General features: G+C 38.6%; 2 protein-coding genes across 5 annotated transcripts in view; one reads left to right on the plus strand and one right to left on the minus strand.

Annotated features, from left to right (window-relative positions):
* The first annotated feature begins 116 nt into the window (after window positions 1-116).
* LOC135472844 (translation initiation factor IF-3-like) lies at window positions 117-7,249 on the plus strand. 4 transcript variants are annotated; one of them, XM_064752544.1, is made up of 4 exons: window positions 117-211; window positions 683-828; window positions 2,364-2,942; window positions 4,012-7,249. In XM_064752544.1, exons 3-4 carry the CDS (start codon window positions 2,388-2,390, stop codon window positions 4,165-4,167), a joined length of 711 nt encoding a protein of 236 aa, XP_064608614.1. In that variant the 5' UTR covers window positions 117-211; window positions 683-828; window positions 2,364-2,387; the 3' UTR covers window positions 4,168-7,249. The 4 variants fall into 4 exon arrangements, with proteins under 4 accessions (XP_064608614.1, XP_064608612.1, XP_064608613.1 ...); XM_064752542.1 differs by having other exon boundaries at window positions 683-795; XM_064752543.1 differs by having other exon boundaries at window positions 683-780.
* Window positions 7,250-7,948: 699 nt separating this feature from the next.
* Window positions 7,949-19,389, minus strand: part of LOC135473647 (cGMP-dependent 3',5'-cyclic phosphodiesterase-like) — a 90,313-nt gene continuing 78,872 nt past the window's right edge. The window contains exons 23-32 of the mRNA XM_064753511.1: window positions 17,717-17,839; window positions 17,089-17,159; window positions 16,385-16,507; window positions 16,106-16,193; window positions 15,419-15,466; window positions 15,118-15,192; window positions 13,117-13,216; window positions 12,678-12,790; window positions 12,183-12,328; window positions 7,949-11,581 (exon numbers count right to left, since the gene is read on the minus strand). Of these exons, the coding sequence (XP_064609581.1) occupies window positions 11,368-11,581; window positions 12,183-12,328; window positions 12,678-12,790; window positions 13,117-13,216; window positions 15,118-15,192; window positions 15,419-15,466; window positions 16,106-16,193; window positions 16,385-16,507; window positions 17,089-17,159; window positions 17,717-17,839 (1,101 nt within the window). The 3' untranslated portion in view covers window positions 7,949-11,367. The remainder of the gene's footprint in view (window positions 11,582-12,182; window positions 12,329-12,677; window positions 12,791-13,116; window positions 13,217-15,117; window positions 15,193-15,418; window positions 15,467-16,105; window positions 16,194-16,384; window positions 16,508-17,088; window positions 17,160-17,716; window positions 17,840-19,389) is intronic.

Here is a 19,389-nt window from a genome sequence, read left to right on the forward strand (position 1 = left end):
CGATGTAAAACAAAGTTTTTAATGTGATAGATACTGAGCCCATGAAAAATATTAAAATAATTGCTATACTTCCGTTTTCGAGTTTAACATAACTTCCGAAATTGAAATGATCGTTTCAGAAACCTTGAGTCCTTGTGCAAAGCTTGAGAGAAAAAGAAGCAGACGACAGGTTTTGCAATGCTAGCTTAAAAGCAATCTTCTGTATTTGGAAGTATGTTAACATTGTGGTAACTTTATTGTTTGAAAAATTCTTGCCCATTTAAATGTCTAAACTCATCAGGTAGATATACATCAGATCTGGCAAACATGACAGTTTTATAGCTTAATAAGCTGAGTTTATGTCGATTTAACTTAAAAAAAATCAGCTTCAGTTATTTCAGAAGAGGGGCCCACACAGACCAAAACGAGCGTAGGGATTTTTTATCACATGCTTCATAACTTCATAAATCTCCTTTTCATCTGAAATTCTTACGAGGCCATGGAATATGCCATTTGAGAGAAACCCTAAACACGATGTCATCCGTACCCTACACTCTTGAGTATTAGAGGCAAGATACTCATTTGTCGGGCGAAGCACGATCCCCTTTATGACTTCAACCATGTGGCCTCCTGGTCTTGAGGATTAATGCCAGATGTATTCCACTAACACTTTCTCGTTGAAAATGGCTTTAAGGTATTACAGAATTTCCTCATAACCAGATGGAAAACAGCTGATTTAACAGTACTACTTCTACATGGCAAAATGGTGAACTAGGAACGGGTGATGTCACAGCGGAACAGGTGCCTTCTTGGATGGTAGAAATATCTCGCCTTTGATTGGTTAAAACTGTGAGCATGGCGGCCGGTTCGGTTTTCTCTAAGTGGGCGTTTTTGCTTACTTTGAACTGTGATATTTAAATGTGACTTTATCGATACATATGTATGTTTGGTATAGTGTTGTCATTTCTTTTAAATTTAGTTATACAGTGTAATACTGCAATTCTAGAGCCAATTCCTTTATACTATTATATTGTGGGGCTTTACTCCTACCCCATCCTTCAGTATGACAAAGTTTGCATTGAAAGGCTTGCACCAAACCATGAAAAGCTGAACCAAAGTGAGTACAGTGTTTCAAGTCTTTTTTTATAGAGAGTATTTATATAAGAACGATCATTAGCTGCTTTGTTGGCCTAATTGTTAGAGCATCCGCCTCAAAGTCAGGAGACCCAGACCCTGGGTCAGGTCATATCAAAGACTATAAGAGTCCTTGCTTGGCAGTCAGCACTGAGAGGTTAGAACAAGGAAAAAAGACTGGTTGACCAGGTGTCAGAAAATTATAACTGAGTCAGGTATCATGTCTGGTGTCTTTGGCATGATACTTCAGTGGCAGCAGCACTTTGGCCGCACAGACTATTCCTGCCACAAGAAGACACAGTATATGTACACACAACTAATGACTCCTCGTCATCATATGACTGAAAAATTGTTAAGTAGGACATTATACCCCAAGCATACATACATACATGTAAGAACACTCAGAAACTCATTTTAGTGCATCAGTGCAAGTGATTGAAGGCAAACTCTTTTTCCGTCATGCTGAAGGATAAAAAGTGTGTGCTGCTAAGTGGTAGAGTAGAGGCTCTAATGTTAATTCATGTTTGATCAGTTACATACACATGTGACCTTAGGGTCACTTCCTTTGAACATATGATTCCTGAAAGGATGACGTATAGGCCTGCAGAGTTATTGCTACACTGCTATGGTACAAGTGCATTTCTTGTAGTGCTTGCATGAGTTAGTCTTACATTTGGACTCAAATTTGGCACCACCACCCCCCACCCCCACCTCCCAGCTTGCAGTTAGGTCATTAATCTTTGAGTGAATTAGTCACATTTTAAGTGCCTCTAGTCCCAAGGGTGACAAGGGTAACCGAGTCATTATGTACTGTCTATGTAAAGGACAATGTCAGAAGTCAAGTTTTAGCGATATTAGAAATGAAGCATTTCTCTATTAGTTTTAAATCATTTATACTTCGTGGTGTCATGCGAGTTTGTCAGAATTATCCACAATGTGAACAGAATTAGAAATTTATCTGGATTGACTGACACAGCGCTGTCCTCTGTCTATTCTATCCCATAACAGGTGACTACTCTATGACATTTGTGTTGTCTCTGGCTATCATAGACTGCGGAAATCATGTGATATTATGACGACTTATTGAAAGCAGTCATGTCATTTGGTTATTTAAGTGGATGCACATTTTGGCCACACAACTTTAAAGGGGAGATAACTACATATATAAGCATAATAATAGTCTCTGCATAATAGTCACATATATGTTTGTGCTTGATTTTCATTGATTTATGATATTATATGTTTTGCAGGTGCACCAATTGTTATTAGCTAAGATGTGGGTGAAGTTATTGAGGCCATGGTTGAGGCTGTACAGAGGGGCACTGGTGGAGGACAGCAGAATGCCTCAGTGTTTGCTTATTTACAAATCTTTTACAAATAATAGCATATCTTCACCAGTTTCTGTCAATTATACTTCTGTAAGAACGTTGATGAAGAAGTCGCCAAATACATCAGAAGTTAATGCTGTGCTGGACAAGCAAGACAACCCCAAAATCCAACTATTTGGTTTGGAGAATGAACTGATGGCTGTGCTTACGAAGCATCAAGCTAAAGCTCAAGCTGAGAAACGTGGCCTTAAGCTGGTGGAGGTTGATGGAACAGCCAAACCTTACCCGGTCTATCAGCTGATGACTGGCAAAGATTTGCATAAACAACAAATGGAACAACGACAAAATAAGAAAGGAAAACTCACAGAGAAGTCCTTCAGACTGGCCACTAAGATATCACAGCATGATTTAGACATAAAACTGAAGCAGATGGAGCAAAACCTGATGAAAGGAAACCGTGTGAAGCTCATTGTAAACACAACAAAGTTTTCTTCTCCTCAGGTATGGGTGTTGCTCATATGTTTCACGGGCAGTGTATGGGATTATATATTGGTTGATGCATTACTGCATGTATGTACAGTGATTCAGAGACACATATATGTACACGCCAGCAATCATAATCATCGTGGGGCCTCTGTGCACGAGGTGGTTAGCACGCCAGCCCGGCACAATGACCCAGAGCCTCTCACCAATGCATTCTGTGCGAGATCAAGTCCAGCTCATGCTGGCTTTCTCTCCGGTGATACATCTGTCGGGTTCTGCCATGTTTCCTCCCATCATAATGCTGGCTGCCATTCTTTACGTGAAACAGTCTTGAGTATGGTATTAAACACCAATAAAATAAATAAACAAATAATCATTGTTGATGTAAACTGAGCAAACTCTTGTAGAAACTGTCTTCGTTTCGTATTTTCCGACATACTTTCTAACGTTGACAGGTTGACAAGAACTGAATTGAAACAACCTCTTAAGTGGCTTCGCAACTCTTGGTTTCCCCTGACTTTGCCTGGTGTCCTCCACTCTGAGTTCTGTCATAGAAATGAACCATTCTTGAGTATGGTGTTACATCACTATATATCAAATAAATATAAATAAATAAAAGTCTGAAATCAGTTAGATTTTCCGCCTTTAATTGTAGATTGTTTTGTCGAAAATGTAAAATGGAGGCAAACTTGCAAGTTTTAAATTGGAGCGGGGTGTGGCTGAGTGGTTATAAAAAGTGCCTGCCTTTTACTCCCTAATGCAGATGACTGCTGTTCAAACCGGCTCTTAGACAGGAAATATGTAGATTCCCTGGCCCTCTCTGTTTGTAAGAAGTTGATAACAACAAGTGGTTGATGAAGGTCATGTTGTCTGTGCAGTCGTACCTTTATTAATTAGAGTGATCGGAAATGATGGCAAATAAAGTGCTGAAATATACAGTTGCACTGTATTGATTTCTACTAATCATTGGAGCACAAGGTTACTATTCACGCTCATTTATAGCTGTTGGTGCTGTCAGCGTAAATGTGTGGTGGTAAATAACGATCAAAACGTAAATAAATACTGTTATATGTTGATGTTCATGCAGGAAGGCGGTGAGGAACGCAGTAAGATGTTGAAGATTGTAACAGGCCATCTGAAGGAGTTTGCCATAGTGAGTAAGGCCAGTGATACAGGCAAAGATTTGATGGTAGTGTTCAAACCTCTGCAGTCTGAAACCACAGAAGAGAGCAACGATTGCTGACCAGCATGACCAGTGAGATCTTGTACAATCCAGGGACAAGCATTGTACTGGTACAGGGTGTTTGAGGTGTGACAGAAACAGTTTCTCAGTGTTAATAAGGATGGTTGTGACACTACATCCACTGTGGTCTTACTCAAACAAAACTTTTAAAATATCAACAAGTCTCGAAGTATTGTTACCTAGACTGGATATCAAAGGAAAATCCATGTGACAGCCCCCATTCCCATTCCCCAGAACTGTGTTGAATTATAACTCATCAGTTATATGCGAGCATCTCAAGAGACTCGTCTCACAGTAGACACCTTGTGACATGTGACTGCATTTCTATTGTGACTATTTGCTGGAAGGCAACACGACCAGCCTTTGACCAATGTTTGAATCTAGAGTCCACTGGATGGGTAACAGCTTTAGGCGTATTACACCTGATTCCTTGTTTCCCATTACTGCCCATATCAGAACACATTAATTCATTTTTAGCTCACCTGTACTTTAGCTTATATCGTAGCTTATACCCTGGGCATTGGTTTTGGTGTCCAAATTAAAAGGGAAAGCAGTGTTGAACAAAATGTTGGGGTGGTGTCCCAAAAAGTACTGAGCTGAGGTCTCACATACAGGTAAAGCACAATAACATGAGAGCAAGGATTCGTCGTTGATACGCTGTGTGCATATTAAATACCGCAGATTACAACATTCACAACTGTTGTTTATTACACTCAGTGTTAAGGTAAATGTTACGAGTGGTATCTCTTGTAGTACAAGGGGTCTCTGCGGCTCAGTTTGTTAGCACGCTTGCACAGTGTAATGACCCAGGAGCCTTTAACCATTGCGGCCGCTGTGAGTTTATGCTGACTTTCTCTTTGGCTGTAAGTGGGAAGGTCTGCCAGCAGCCTGCAGATGGAGTGGGTTTCCCTTGGGCAGAGTCTGGTTTCGTCCCACCATAATGCTGGGCACTGTCTGCATGTATTGCACTGAAGTTTTACATGCACACAGAGAACAATGACACAAGCGGGGTATCTTCCATTGGTGATTAATATTAATCACCTCAAAATACCAGTTCAGACTGTCAGTATGTTATGTATTGAGCTGAAATTTTGCATTCACGTCTCCTGGCAAGCTCTTTGGTAGCCTTGCTACCAAATCTAAGTTTTGCTAGAAACTCTCAGAAAGGGTGGCATAATCACAAAATAATCATGAAAAATGAAAACAGTTCCAACACCTGCTGTAATTTTTTAACATACTGTGACAGGGAAACAAGGAATTAAGTGCCGTTATCCTTACCCTTGGATGTTTATTTGGCACCTGGGCATGTTTGAGTCTAGCCCCCACTGGATTGGTTACAGCTTTACCTTGGGGACTTTCCTTGATACGTGGGTTATTTTCCAGTTCCCTTTGTGTCATTGCACTTTATATGCATGGAAAACTACTGGTCAATACATGCTGTACTTTTCGATATACATTTTGTTTAAGTTTGATTCTAATACAAATATTCAGGTCAGGAATTTGGTAATATGCACACATCGTAATGATGGAATATCCCCCTGGTGTTACTGCGCTCTACATGTTTGCAAACCCCTAACATTTTGTTTAACATTGATTCTAACACACAATACACTACACGTATGTCAGGAATTCAGTAGTTTACAGTATTAAGTATGTACATGCTGAATCAACGATGGAATATCCCCAACATACTCAACTTTATGTTCATTTCCTATCTTAGTTACCTATCAAGGTTCCTTACAGTAATTAAGCAAACTATATTTCAGTTACACATGTCAAAAGGGTCAGTCACAAACTCAAAAAGGATTTGTACATGTCAGTATTCTTTTTAGAATTTCATGTGAATTGTAGTTTTAAGTTGGCCCCATATGGGTAACTTTCACTGGAGTCCACGTTGAATCTGCAACACAAAAAGTTGCACACACTGCACACAGGCCACACTCCAGGAAAGACCACGAAATTCTTTTGTTCATGATTCCACGTGGCCGTAAGTGGAAGTTACCTATACATATTCAGCTAAGGTAATTATGCATGACCTTCATAATCAGATATATACCATGAATTTTCATGTGTATTTGCTTAGTTGTCTTGCTGAGGACTGCTGATGTAAATGACATCAGTGCACTTGATGACATCTTTTTGAAGTCTTGAGCATAATCTGCCTGGGTTTGCAGGTAAAAATTTGGTCTGTATTCTAGAACACTATAGACTACAGGGTCTCAAGACGATTTTGCTTGATGTTTGAAAAGGAACATTTTTTCACAAAAATGATGTATACGTGCATTATATCAGCATAGTTCTGCTGTCATAGATTCTCATTAAATGACTTTGAAGAACCACCCGAATGAACCAAAACAAATCCAGATTTTCAAAGGCCTTGAATTTTCTGAATTGTATTTAAAAGAAAAGAACACATTTATGCCTGCACATGCTTAGCTTTAGCTCTTTAGGGCATGGCATTCCAGACACATTTTGGCAACCTACAGCCACACGTTGTAAAGTATAAGGATTATGTGTCACTTCGATCTTGTATGTTTTATCTGTAACGGTACTGTGGCTGTTATAGCTGCACGACGTTTGGTGCATGCCTCGCTATGTTTGTAAACAAAACAAACGCTTGGTGCGTTGTTTGTTGTCAGTTCTGTAAATACCACTCGCTCTTGAGTTGCATGGCCTAAAGTCGAACAGTGATGTCTACATCCAGAATTAGTTTGCAGTAAGAGCTGAACTGTTTTTGATAGATGGCGTCTGGGTGATGGATTGTTATTACGTGTATCTAAAACATTGTGTGATTTGTTTTAGTGGCTAGGAGGTAAGATTGGCCGCACCCAGAACATTCCAAAATTCCTGTCATAGCAGACAGGATAGATTATATATATAAGCTGGGGAGTCCCAAAGAAAGTGGTGGACTACAAGGCACGGCTTAGAACACGAAAGTGAATGTGTTCATGTAGGAGAAAGAAGTACGCTTTAATATGTAGTTGAAAGCGTCTTTTCGGCCTGGCCGGCCATTTACTCCCGGCAGAGGCTTGCATGTACATTGAGAGTTCCTGGTGCGAACCAACAGCCAGCCATCAATAAAGGAACCATTGATGGAAATCTCAGCATCCGTTCATCCTTCTCACCTTCGCACGTGACAGGGATAAACCCCTGCTAATCACGCCGGGTCGGACCTGTACATCAGTTCTGTAGATGCAACAACCCGCTCTCGGTTGGCGCCATAACACCAACAAGACCAGTGCACAAGCCCGCTGGCCTCATCTGAGATAAAAAGTTTACTGCATGTAAGCATGATGTGGCCCTCCAGCAAATCCCAAGCTCTTCCTTTCTAGAGTAGGCTTTCACAGACCTCAAAATTCACGATTATCATGATATACGTATGCATTTGGGCGAGACTGGAAATGCACGTTAATCATATAGTAGGAGTAAAACCTTAAGCACAGTGACATCACAATGAATATTCAGGAGGAGGAAAGGAGGCTTTTCATTGGACAAGGCTAAAACATGGCGGGACTTTCGATGTATCAGTGGATAGTGTAGAAAATGATGATTTTTTAAATGGATTTTTAACTCTTCTGAAAACTTGCCTGAAACACACAATAGCTATGTGCTTACATATACGATGCTACTCCAAGATGTCAGTGGAGAACATTGTGTATCTGCTGGAAAACAGCATAAATCACACTTGAACTGCAGTCCTAACCGAGATCTTTTATAGTCTTATGTTTCACGTTGTGAAAATCTGAAGAACCAAGAAACATGCATAACGCAGAAATAATTGAACAACTGCAGCATTATATTAAGAGAAAACACAAAAATCACTTTTGATAACATTGATGAAATTTACTTCATGGAAAAAGGCAAACTAGTTTTAATGCAGACTAACCAACAAAGGCAGTCTATACACCTGGATGAACATCCTTCCTGCTGTCTTAGTGTAGTACTGTTCCTGTGATGACAGGTACTAGTGCTCCAAACTCAACCCTCTTCCCATCTTACTATCTCAAATGGTCTGTGCATAGAGTACACCTACAAAATAAACTATCCTCCATTACTGCAACTTGTTACAAGTGCATCTGCGTTAATAACAACACTGAGATGATGAAGACAAGTAAAATATAATATGTCTGAAAAACATCGTTATTTAGGTGTGAAACGTCAAGGAAGATGTCTAGGTCCTAGTCTATTGCAAGGAACATACAGGAACATCGGTTTAACAGAGTTCACATGAATCCTATCATTTAACCAGGGGCTGGAATATCATCACTGTGAGCAAATAGAATATTCACATCTACTTTATAACCAACATATACAAAGAAAAATTAAACAATGAAGTAAAATTAGCACTCATTTAGTCATGTAAAAGTAAATAAATTGCAAAATTTTCAAGACCCCTGCATTGCGTGAGGTATGATACATGTACATGTAGTTGAGACCAAACTTATCAAACTAAAAACATACGGTATCCAAATTAAAATGATCATAACAGAAGAAAACAGGATTGCACGATTTGCGAATACAGAGGTCATTGTCATCATGCTGCAGTACAAATTAACATCATAAAGCTTAATTAAACATAAAGTATTTAAATATTGTCAAATGAATCACTTAGCAATTACCAAAGTTATCAGGTAGATTGTTACAAATCAATCATGAAAATTTAGCCACACAAGGTATACATACATGAAGAGATTGTGAAGTATTGCAAACTGGAAGGATATAGAATCCACCTTCACACAGTATCTACTGAACAAATCCTTAGCACATAACAGTTTTTGTCTCTTTTTTTTTTCTCTGTTGTATTATAAACAGTGTGAGTGTTACAACTGTCTTCAACTCTGTTAAATAGCATAAAATGTATTCAAGTTTGTGTTATGTAGAGAAACTTGTAACTTACGCAGACATATTGTAATGATTATCAGTAACCTAAGTCTACATGTACAAATATCTTTTCTTTTGTGACAAAAACTTCATTTGAAACTGCAGTATTGATAAACTTATATGAGGCCATGGCTAGAAGTGTTACTTATACTCAAGGTAAAAGCACATGCCAGTTAGGGTCACATTCATCCAACTTGGAGGTTCCTCACAGAGCAGTGGTTTACTTCGGTCTCCTTCCACCATAAACCTGATTTCCATTGTATTAGCAATAAATTCTTCAGTATGCCAGCAACAAAGAAATTGTTCCCCATAACCATAATGATACAGCCCATAAAATGGCATCACAATGTAGAACAACATACATTATTTGTGGCTTAGGTGTGTGATTGAAATTTTATCATCAACACCTGCTGCCATATCACTAGCTGGATATTATAGTTTGGCTAATCTCACTACATGAGTGTAGAAGGTTTTTTTTTTTTGTGGTTTTTTTTGAAGTAAAGCAGCATATAGCGCATACTGAACATAACATAAACAAGAATGGGACTGTGGCAAACCTGTACATGATGGGTGAGATATCATGTAGGTCATACAGATGTCTCTCGTCCACAGGCATATAAGCATGTTTTACGTGCCTGACCACTTCAAATTTATGTTTGCAAGGGAAGAGAGGCACAGTACATATACTATTGTAGCTGTTCATAGAAAATCCTTGAAGACATTCTGGGAATATAACCTGGCCACATTTAAACATAATCTTGTACCTGCATTAATACACTGTTGTGCACTGGGCCATCAGTATGACACAGTTCTCTTTATTTATGAATTTGCGCTGCAACGAGCTTTTGAACAGCCGTTGTCATTAGACGTGGGGAAACAGCCTTTGAGCACATTGTTAAGGGAGTCAAAGTAGCATCAACTGTACATTTGGAATACAAACACACACATACACATGTACATAATGGTACTAGAAGAGTGAAATTCTGAAACATACAATGAAAATGATGAAAAATGTAACAAAAAAAATAATACATGCCACGAATCTTATCTTCCCTGTTAACTGGATCATAGAATTAATGGCAAAAACAACTGGTTGATAATAATAATAACTATGGATGCTGTACACAAAGTGTTTTCTACTCGGACAAGGCTTAAACCTCCATGTGGTGTCAGTAGGCCAAAGTGTGGTCAATATCAAATCCACTGAAGACATTGAACAAATAATATCAGTTTGCATAACCTGTTGAATGACAACTTAAATCTGGAGGCGCTTTATTATCATTCCAAAACACAAGCCTTTAGACTCTTCTGGTCTGTTCTCTATACTATATAACTTCAAATATATCACATGTTAAACTGTATGTAAACTGCATTCATAAAACATTATGCTGGTTGAGTGCATCATTTACACTATAAAATCTCATATTTAAAGCTTTTCAAGAGATAAATACAAGTACGTATTATGTGTGTGTATATATATATATATGTATATATCATCAGCCTGTGACAGCATGAGTGGACTACCAAATGCTCTTTCTGACAAGAGACCTGGTTCATCACTGACATTCACAGATGATAACTGGTATTGCCAGCTCTGTAAATACACCTTCAATTCATGACACATCTGGACGCTTAAGAAAGATTTGATGGTACAGCTTGGTTTGAGATATAGATAGCTGCTATCAACCCTGGTGCAACCATTAAAATACCATTACACACTGTTGACGCAAACATGGTGTAAAAACAGACCAGATGAAATTTAAAAGCTCAGCCAGTTCTGGAACCGACTGTTGGGCTTCTCTGATACATGTAGTAGACTAGGCCTGTCTGGCTCTGCTATCACACACACACACTCTCCACATAGCAATACATTAAACCCACTCATCAGAATGGCCCCTTGAGCACCCCTGAATACTCTACAACCAACCCTTCAGCCCAGCACAGGCTTCTGGATCATCAATGGACAGATTTTTGTATTTAAAAGCAATGTACAATGATTACCATTAGGTCACTACTAAGGGCACATTTAATGTGGTCATTCGAGCAGCAGGCCTACTCAGTAAGAAACAGGTTTCAGCATTGTAGCCTTCATCACTTTAGTTTGATGGCATACACCACCCTGACACTTCTGCAATAACATATGACAGCCATGATGACGACGATGGAAAAAAAAGCAGCATTCCAAGCAATGATATTGCAGCAGCTGAGTCCTCATCAAGTGACCTACAGCAAGAGGAATTTTACACACTTTCTGCAGATTACTTCTAATCATGCCAAGCTGTACATTTAGTCTATAGATCATTTGTGTGTGGCACATGTTTATGTCTTGATGCCATTCACGCTGTTCTGTTTGGCCACATCAGGATTGTTTTTCAATTCCACCTCATCCACGTCAATCTCCAGCATCTGCTCCGCTGTAAGTGGTACGTCCTGTTGTTGTTTGACAAATTCGCTGATTTTTTCCCAGTGTCGCTTATTATCCTCCACTGTCTCGAGGACTGGCTTGGCTTTGGGAAACAAGTCTGCAATGATCCTAGATGAAAATAAATGAAACAACAGAATGTAAACTAAGAATGAATCACTGTATGTCTCTGCTAACACTGACACAAATCAGCGCATTGAAATCTGAAAATAATGCACTTCCAATCAATAACCTTATCATAACTGGTAAAAGATATTATATATTGTATATCGATAACTGGTAATTGTAAGTCTACTCAACAGATATACACATAGAATAAGACCACTAATCTTTCTGATATTACCCTAATTCCTCAACCTTTTCGCATATGAAAGAGCAACTTTCTGTCCATTTATACATGTTTTTAATTTGATTTTGGAGACAAAACTACATTGGTTAGATTGGGCAATTTCAGTGCTTCACAAAAGGTCTAATTTGATTAATCTTCACAGAATCTGTTTGAATAAACAAACTGCAAACATGCCAAAAAGTTGAAAAAGAATAACAGTGCAATGCTCTCTATTTCTTTGCCAGATTTCAAAAGCTGCTGAATACATGTACCTGTTTACTGAACTACCCAGGAGAGAACGAATCAGTTTTGTACATTTTAAATGATAGGATCAACCTGAATACTGCAGATTGTGACAAGATGGAGATAGTAAAGCTGACATACTTGTACACAGGCAGAGCAATGTGGTTCAAGAAGCTGATCTGAAGATCAGGGATTCGGGCTCGTTCTCTGTCCATCATCTCTATAGGGTTCTTCCCCAGGTTCTTCTCCATGTCCCCTTGGGAAAAGAACTCCTGGTATATCAACGCCTGCCATAAAGTAAAGCAAATTCCCCGTCAGTTAACTGATTTATACACATGTACTTAATTCTAGGTACATACGAAAATCAATCTTCAGTTTCTGATGCTAAACTTTCCCAGCATATTCTTCTTTATATTGTATGGTGAAATTTGACTCCAAAAGAAGTCTGACAGTGTCACATTGAATTTTTGTCTGCTTACATGTATAAAGGACTTATCAGTAAACTCGCTGATAAAACATGGAAAGAAATGCTAAACCTAAGGCAGAAAAACTGATGCCAAGTTCAAAAAAGTAAAAATATATATTACCAAAAACATTTCCAGTTGTCTGATGAAGATAATGTTATAATATACTAACGGCAATCTTTCTGGTATTCTTCCAGTTTTTGGTTTGGTCTGACAAGTCACAGGCTGTCATAAGTATACACAGCAGAAGGTTATGGTGTTTCTTGTTTTTCACATCGTATCCATCTGCACAGAAATAACCCATAAACTGCATGTACATGTACCAACTGAAACAGTTTATTTTTTCAAGAGGACATAGGACATGACATATGCACATGTAAGAACAGAAAGCCACTTTATATACACTGACAGACAAAATGAAACTGGAATCAAGTTCTTCTCAAAAGCACAGATTAAATCTACACAAAATCCTGCCATGTACAAAGTCTGTCAAAAAGAACAGAAATCTGAATCGGCCAGATGTCCCTGTATCATTGTGGCTTACCACACAGAATCTCATGGAACTGACATATGTAAGAAAAATTTCTATCAAATATCACATACAAATGTACCTTTCGCCATCTGCTCCAGGTTTTTCAGTATTTTAAGATGATGAGCCAAGTCTGTGGCTAAGATAATGTCCCTTACTAAGTCCAGGGCTTGCTGGTAATCCTGTGGAACAAAAGCAAACCATGGTTACAACTAGTAGCAATATTCAAGGGTGGCAATACTGTAAATCCATTAAAACCTCTGAAACACTTCTTTCAGTGAAATTTATACATACAATTATTATAGAAATGACCCTGAAATATTTTATTTGTGTCACTAAAGATGCAAGTTTCATACAACTATGCAAATTGTTTCCTGTGTACTCAATGATTCTCTTAAAATATCAGTTGCAGAGGAGGCTGAAGAATTAGGGTAGCAGTTATCATTTTTGGGATGCCATCCACACTTGTGGTGAATGTCGCTTGTCACACTGCAGGGAGTGTGCAGTTATCATTTTTGGGATGCCATCCACACTAGTGGTGAATGTCGCTTGTCACACTGCAGGGAGTGTGCAGTTATCATTTTTAGGGTGCCATCCACACTAGTGGTGAATGTCGCTTGTCACACTGCAGGGAGTGTGCAGTTATCATTTTTGGGGTGCCATCCACACTAGTGGTGAATGTCGCTTGTCACACTGCAGGGAGTGTGCAGTTATCATTTTTGGGGTGCCATCCACACTAGTGGTGAATGTCGCTTGTCCCACTGCAGGGAGTGTGCAGTTATCATTTTTGGGATGCCATCCACACTAGTGGTGAATGTCGCTTGTCACACTGCAGGGAGTGTGCAGTTATCATTTTTGGGATGCCATCCACACGAGTGGTGAATGTCGCTTGTCACACTGCAGGGAGTGTGCAGTTATCATTTTTGGGGTGCCATCCACACGAGTGGTGAATGTCGCTTGTCACACTGCAGGGAGTGTGCAGTTATCATTTTTGGGATGCCATCCACACTAGTGGTGAATGTCACTTGTCACACTGCAGGGAGTGTGCAGTTATCATTTTTAGGGTGCCATCCACACTAGTGGTGAATGTCGCTTGTCACACTGCAGGGAGTGTGCAGTTATCATTTTTAGGGTGCCATCCACACTAGTGGTGAATGTCGCTTGTCACACTGCAGGGAGTGTGCAGTTATCATTTTTAGGGTGCCATCCACACTAGTGGTGAATGTCGCTTGTCACACTGCAGGGGGTGTGCAGTTATCATTTTTGGGGTGCCATCCACACTAGTGGTGAATGTCGCTTGTCCCACTGCAGGGAGTGTGCAGTTATCATTTTTGGGATGCCATCCACACTAGTGGTGAATGTCGCTTGTCACACTGCAGGGAGTGTGCAGTTATCATTTTTGGGGTGCCATCCACACTTGTGGTGAATGTCGCTTGTCACACTGCAGGGAGTGTGCAGTTATCATTTTTGGGGTGCCATCCACACTAGTGGTGAATGTCGCTTGTCACACTGCAGGGAGTGTGCAGTTATCATTTTTGGGATGCCATCCACACTAGTGGTGAATGTCGCTTGTCACACTGCAGGGAGTGTGCAGTTATCATTTTTGGGGTGCCATCCACACTAGTGGTGAATGTCGCTTGTCCCACTGCAGGGAGTGTGCAGTTATCATTTTTGGGATGCCATCCACACTATTGGTGAATGTCGCTTGTCACACTGCAGGGAGTGTGCAGTTATCATTTTTGGGGTGCCATCCACACGAGTGGTGAATGTCGCTTGTCACGCTGCAGGGAGTGTTGTATACCACACACAAGAAGATTTATATATAGCAGTTAGATTTATGAATCTACATGTGTGAGGTATTAAGCACGCACAAGGCCTGTCTAGCAAGCTAGTAGTATGTACATGTAACACATACATCCACAATGTTTGTTCTAACACAGTCAATGCATCTGAATGAAGATGCTACAAATTAGTTTTACGGATTCCGCAAGTTCTTCTTGTGCCAATCTTAATATAAATCAATATTCTACAAATACCCTTGACTGTCTGGGCAGTGTTTTCCTTTAATGACACTTTGGCTTACCCTCCTTGATAAATTCTCAAAGATATTACACCCATCAGTGTTAACTATACACATGGCCTGAGCAAAATGATGTCTCTGAAAAAGGAAAAAAAACAGATAGTGATATTAAAACGTTCATGTGAAACATGCTATGCTTCTTTGTTTAATCAGTACAAATAGAGTGGAAAGAATTTTCCTCATCCAAAGATACTTTGCTTGAATTAACTGTATCACATAAAGCCTGTATGCTAAATCTCACCTCTAATTACCATGTACCATATCACAATAACATTTCTCACAAGTGTTTAGTTTATATACACACCTCCATTACAGATCCTTCAGAACTATACAGCGCTGCCAACACTGTGGACTGTCAAGTAAAAGACGCATTGGAATTACGTGCAGTTCCAAAATATGTTAGTCATCATATACTTTACAAAGTGTAAATCTATGTTTTATTTATTTGATTGTTGTTTAAAGCCATTTGCTGTCTCCGTCAATCTTAAATGTTAAAAAAAATATATCTATGTTGGAATATTTTGACAACACTGTTCTGTCCCAAATGAAAAAAATTATTCTCAAATTTTTAAAGCTCTTTCTATACTATATGTGTATGATCTTGAAACATCACATGCCCCTAATTTATTCTGATATAATTCCATACAACATACATGGGACAAAATTGGTCCACCTAGTTTTACATTATGGTTCAATATAGTTTTCAAAGCTGCCTCTCATCTGACAAATAGAAACATGATTCACTAAATGAATCTAAGTGAACTAAATCAAGACTGCAGTGTAGCCTGTACATCAGATGCTATCCCTTCTGTGTACAGGCCGAAAAGATCACACCAGTCCGAACCTCTGACATGACCATGTGTAAACCAGACTGCATGATGACCCTTTCTTTTGAACTCAGAACTTATAGATATGGTCTGAGAATTAAAGATAATTTTTCACGTCTAACCTGACAGAACAGTCTAGCTGGTAATATGTGTGATTAACTTACAGAAGCAACCTGGAACGAATTGTTGGTCCCTCTGTGGTCAATATCATGACAAAGACAGGATACAAACAAGGCAAACACCTCAATCTCGCTGAAATAAAAACACAAGGAATGATTTGTAATCTTTGGATGTAAAGGAGCATAAATCAATCCTGAATGTCAAAGTGTACGTTAAGAGGGGAAAACTGTTTTGGCCGTGAGACAGTCTACTACGTAAGATGAACGAACAATATAGGACAGTTCAGTTTCAGCTTTCCATGTTGCTAAGGCCTGATTACTTACTCTAGGTAGTCTTGTAGTTGCAAGTTCTTTATAAGAAGGTAACAGAAGTGAGCCACAGAGTAAGCATGCATCCAGTTGTGGTAAGGCGGATTTCTGTAGCCTTTCCTAACCATCAGTAAAAACCTAATAAAAGACACAAACACAATTTATCAATTCACTATACATTTGTAATGATATATACATGTACAAGGACATGGACGTGTATAGCATAAAAACTGGTACTGTAATAATGGACTAAAGTGGTAAAACTATTTGTTCTTAAGCAAGGTAAGGTATTATTCATTGTATTGAATGCATAAATACTTTCACTAATATACTGAATCTGATCACCATAAATAAAACAATAACTCAAACATGTGACAAATTTAACGACCACATGAATGGTTTATCTGCCTCTTTCTCCTCAATACAATCACTCAAGTCAGAAAAGAAGATATAGACTGCTAAATTTTAAATCTTGTTAAAAAACAAGCTATATTATTTCAAGCAAAACATATGGATGCAAGTTCACTGCTACCTTGTTTGTCACTATAGACCACTGCAGAACCTGATGTTTTAGTATGAAAACACTTTAATAGCAAAGAAAACACTAAAAATAAAGTATATTTCAGATGACAGACCATTAAAGACAAAGAAAACACTACAGGGAAACTGAGAACTCCACTATCTTCATACATGAAACAAAGGTAATAAATCCTGATTACCTAGCTAGAGTGTCCTTCTTAATCCTCCAGCGACAAATTATATTCAAGTCGTCCATCATGCTCATCACGGCCTGAAAATACAGGAAGTTTGGGAAGTACAATATAAACAATCTACTTGTCTAATCCTACTGCTGACTTACACATACATATTAGTGACTCATGCGACTGTTAACTAATAGACGTACTCTTCAAGACATTTCACTTATAACAAGGAAAACTGTATTAAGTTTAGCAATTCAGACCACTGAATCAGTGAGTTCTTGAAAATTATTTATTTACTTATTTGAATGGTGTTTTATACCGTACTGAAGAATATTTCACTTATATGGTTGCAGCCAGCATTGTAATGGGAGGAAATTGGGCAGAGCCGAGGAAACCCACGACCATCAACAGGTTGCTGGAAGACCTTCCCGTATGTGATTATTTCTTTCTTGTTCACAGCGATGATATATACAATTTTGGAGTTATCCCCCCTTAATCATACTCAGCGCTTCAATTGGGGAATCTTGGTACAGTCACATTTTGCACTCTATTGTGCGACACATCACACTTTTAACTCTTGAACCCATGTGACACATTGACACTGAGGCTTTGTGTCTGAACTGTAAAGGACACTCAAGAGGCCTACCATGGTTGTTTTGTTCTCCTCTAGTAGCCTTGGAGAATAAAGAAAGAGGTCAAACTCTGGATGGATTTGCCGAGGGGTCTGGATTTCCTGCTGAAACAGGTTGTTCACATCTGCTGTGGACACCTGGGGAACATGAGACACATGAACTGCTATTACACAGTTCTTAATTAGAATAACAACACAGACAGCCTGTCATTTGCAATATACACAAATAATTTTACCCTAGATTTCAGTTCAATCTTTGAGGTATAGGAATTGCTATCATAAAATGACTTTGAACTACTGTATTAGTTTATTTATATCAAATTAAATTTAGATCAGTCTGTTTTTCATTACTGCTGTAATCCCGCCACGTTCCATTCCGTGACAGTTTATTAGGCATGACCAATACAGGAGTTTAGAGTTCGAACTCTTATTTGTTGAAGGTAAAAATAGTCCTCCTGTATCAATTAGAAAATGTTAGGCAACCTTAGATAACATTAATTTACTGATCACTTGTCTCACTGAGGCACAAATGGAACCCTTTTCCTTTTATCGAAAATTCTCGTCCTATATATTTTTAACATATTCTGTAACATTTTTGACATGTAATATGATACTTTTTTTTTTTACCTTTTTTCTTACCGATAAAAGAGTTTGAACAGGAAACTCCCCTATTGTCTTTGCTAGTTTCATACAATCACAAGGACGTAATTGGAGTGATCTAGGCAGTTGTAACTTTTTGTCATAGCCTAACATTATTTTCTACACACACACAATTTGTGATTACTACATTCAGAAATGTCAGTGAGGCGTAAAACAGGTCATCCTGACAGCCCATCCTGCACACCCAAGCAGGTACACAGGTAAATAGTAGAGTTATGTCAAACACCATACAGTACAGACACACCACTCATGCAATTTACATACTATGTATACATACAACAAATAAGTGCACAGCTTTACACGAATGGTAGTAAATGAGTCGAAGAAGGATTTTGTGTTCAAAGAAGCTATAGATGGAAGATGAGAACTAAGATAAGTGCAAAAGTTGACAGTTTATTAAAACAAAATAGATGTAAATAAAGATTCAAAAGTACATACAAAAAAGGGAGTTAAGGGCAGCTTGTCTGATCGCCAGTCTAACAATGCATAATCACATGCAATTACAAAACGCAACACCTCTCCACTAGGTGCCTCAGAGATACCGATGCAAAATGACATCCATCTTGAAATCCTGTGAGGTTTTTATTCGTACTTCACCTTACACATATCATAACTTAAATGTATCTATAGTTTTAAATGGCATGAGATTGTTATGTTACATGTATGTCCACCGAAGATACTTAAAGATAACAAATCTGCACTTGTCAATGTGTTCTTTATACAGATCAAATATATTTGAACATTGTAAAAATCACAATGTTTGTTTGTATCTTCACATTCATTTCACAGGTATGTAATTTAATAATAAGTATCATTTCTTCAACATGGTTTACCATCTACTGTGACGTGTGAAGAAGTTCAGCCACTACAGTGATACATATACACTTTTAATACTTGAGCTTTTTTAAGTGTAACTGTGGAAACAGGTTTGAACATTAGCTTGACTAATATAGTATATGACAGAGATATCCCATGTTGATCAGCAGCCATACTAAAAGGTGCAGATTCTCATGTTCAATTTCAGTACC

The sequence above is a fragment of the Liolophura sinensis genome, chromosome 8 (genome assembly GCF_032854445.1).
Source record: "Liolophura sinensis isolate JHLJ2023 chromosome 8, CUHK_Ljap_v2, whole genome shotgun sequence".
Taxonomy (NCBI): Eukaryota; Metazoa; Mollusca; class Polyplacophora; order Chitonida; family Chitonidae; genus Liolophura; species Liolophura sinensis.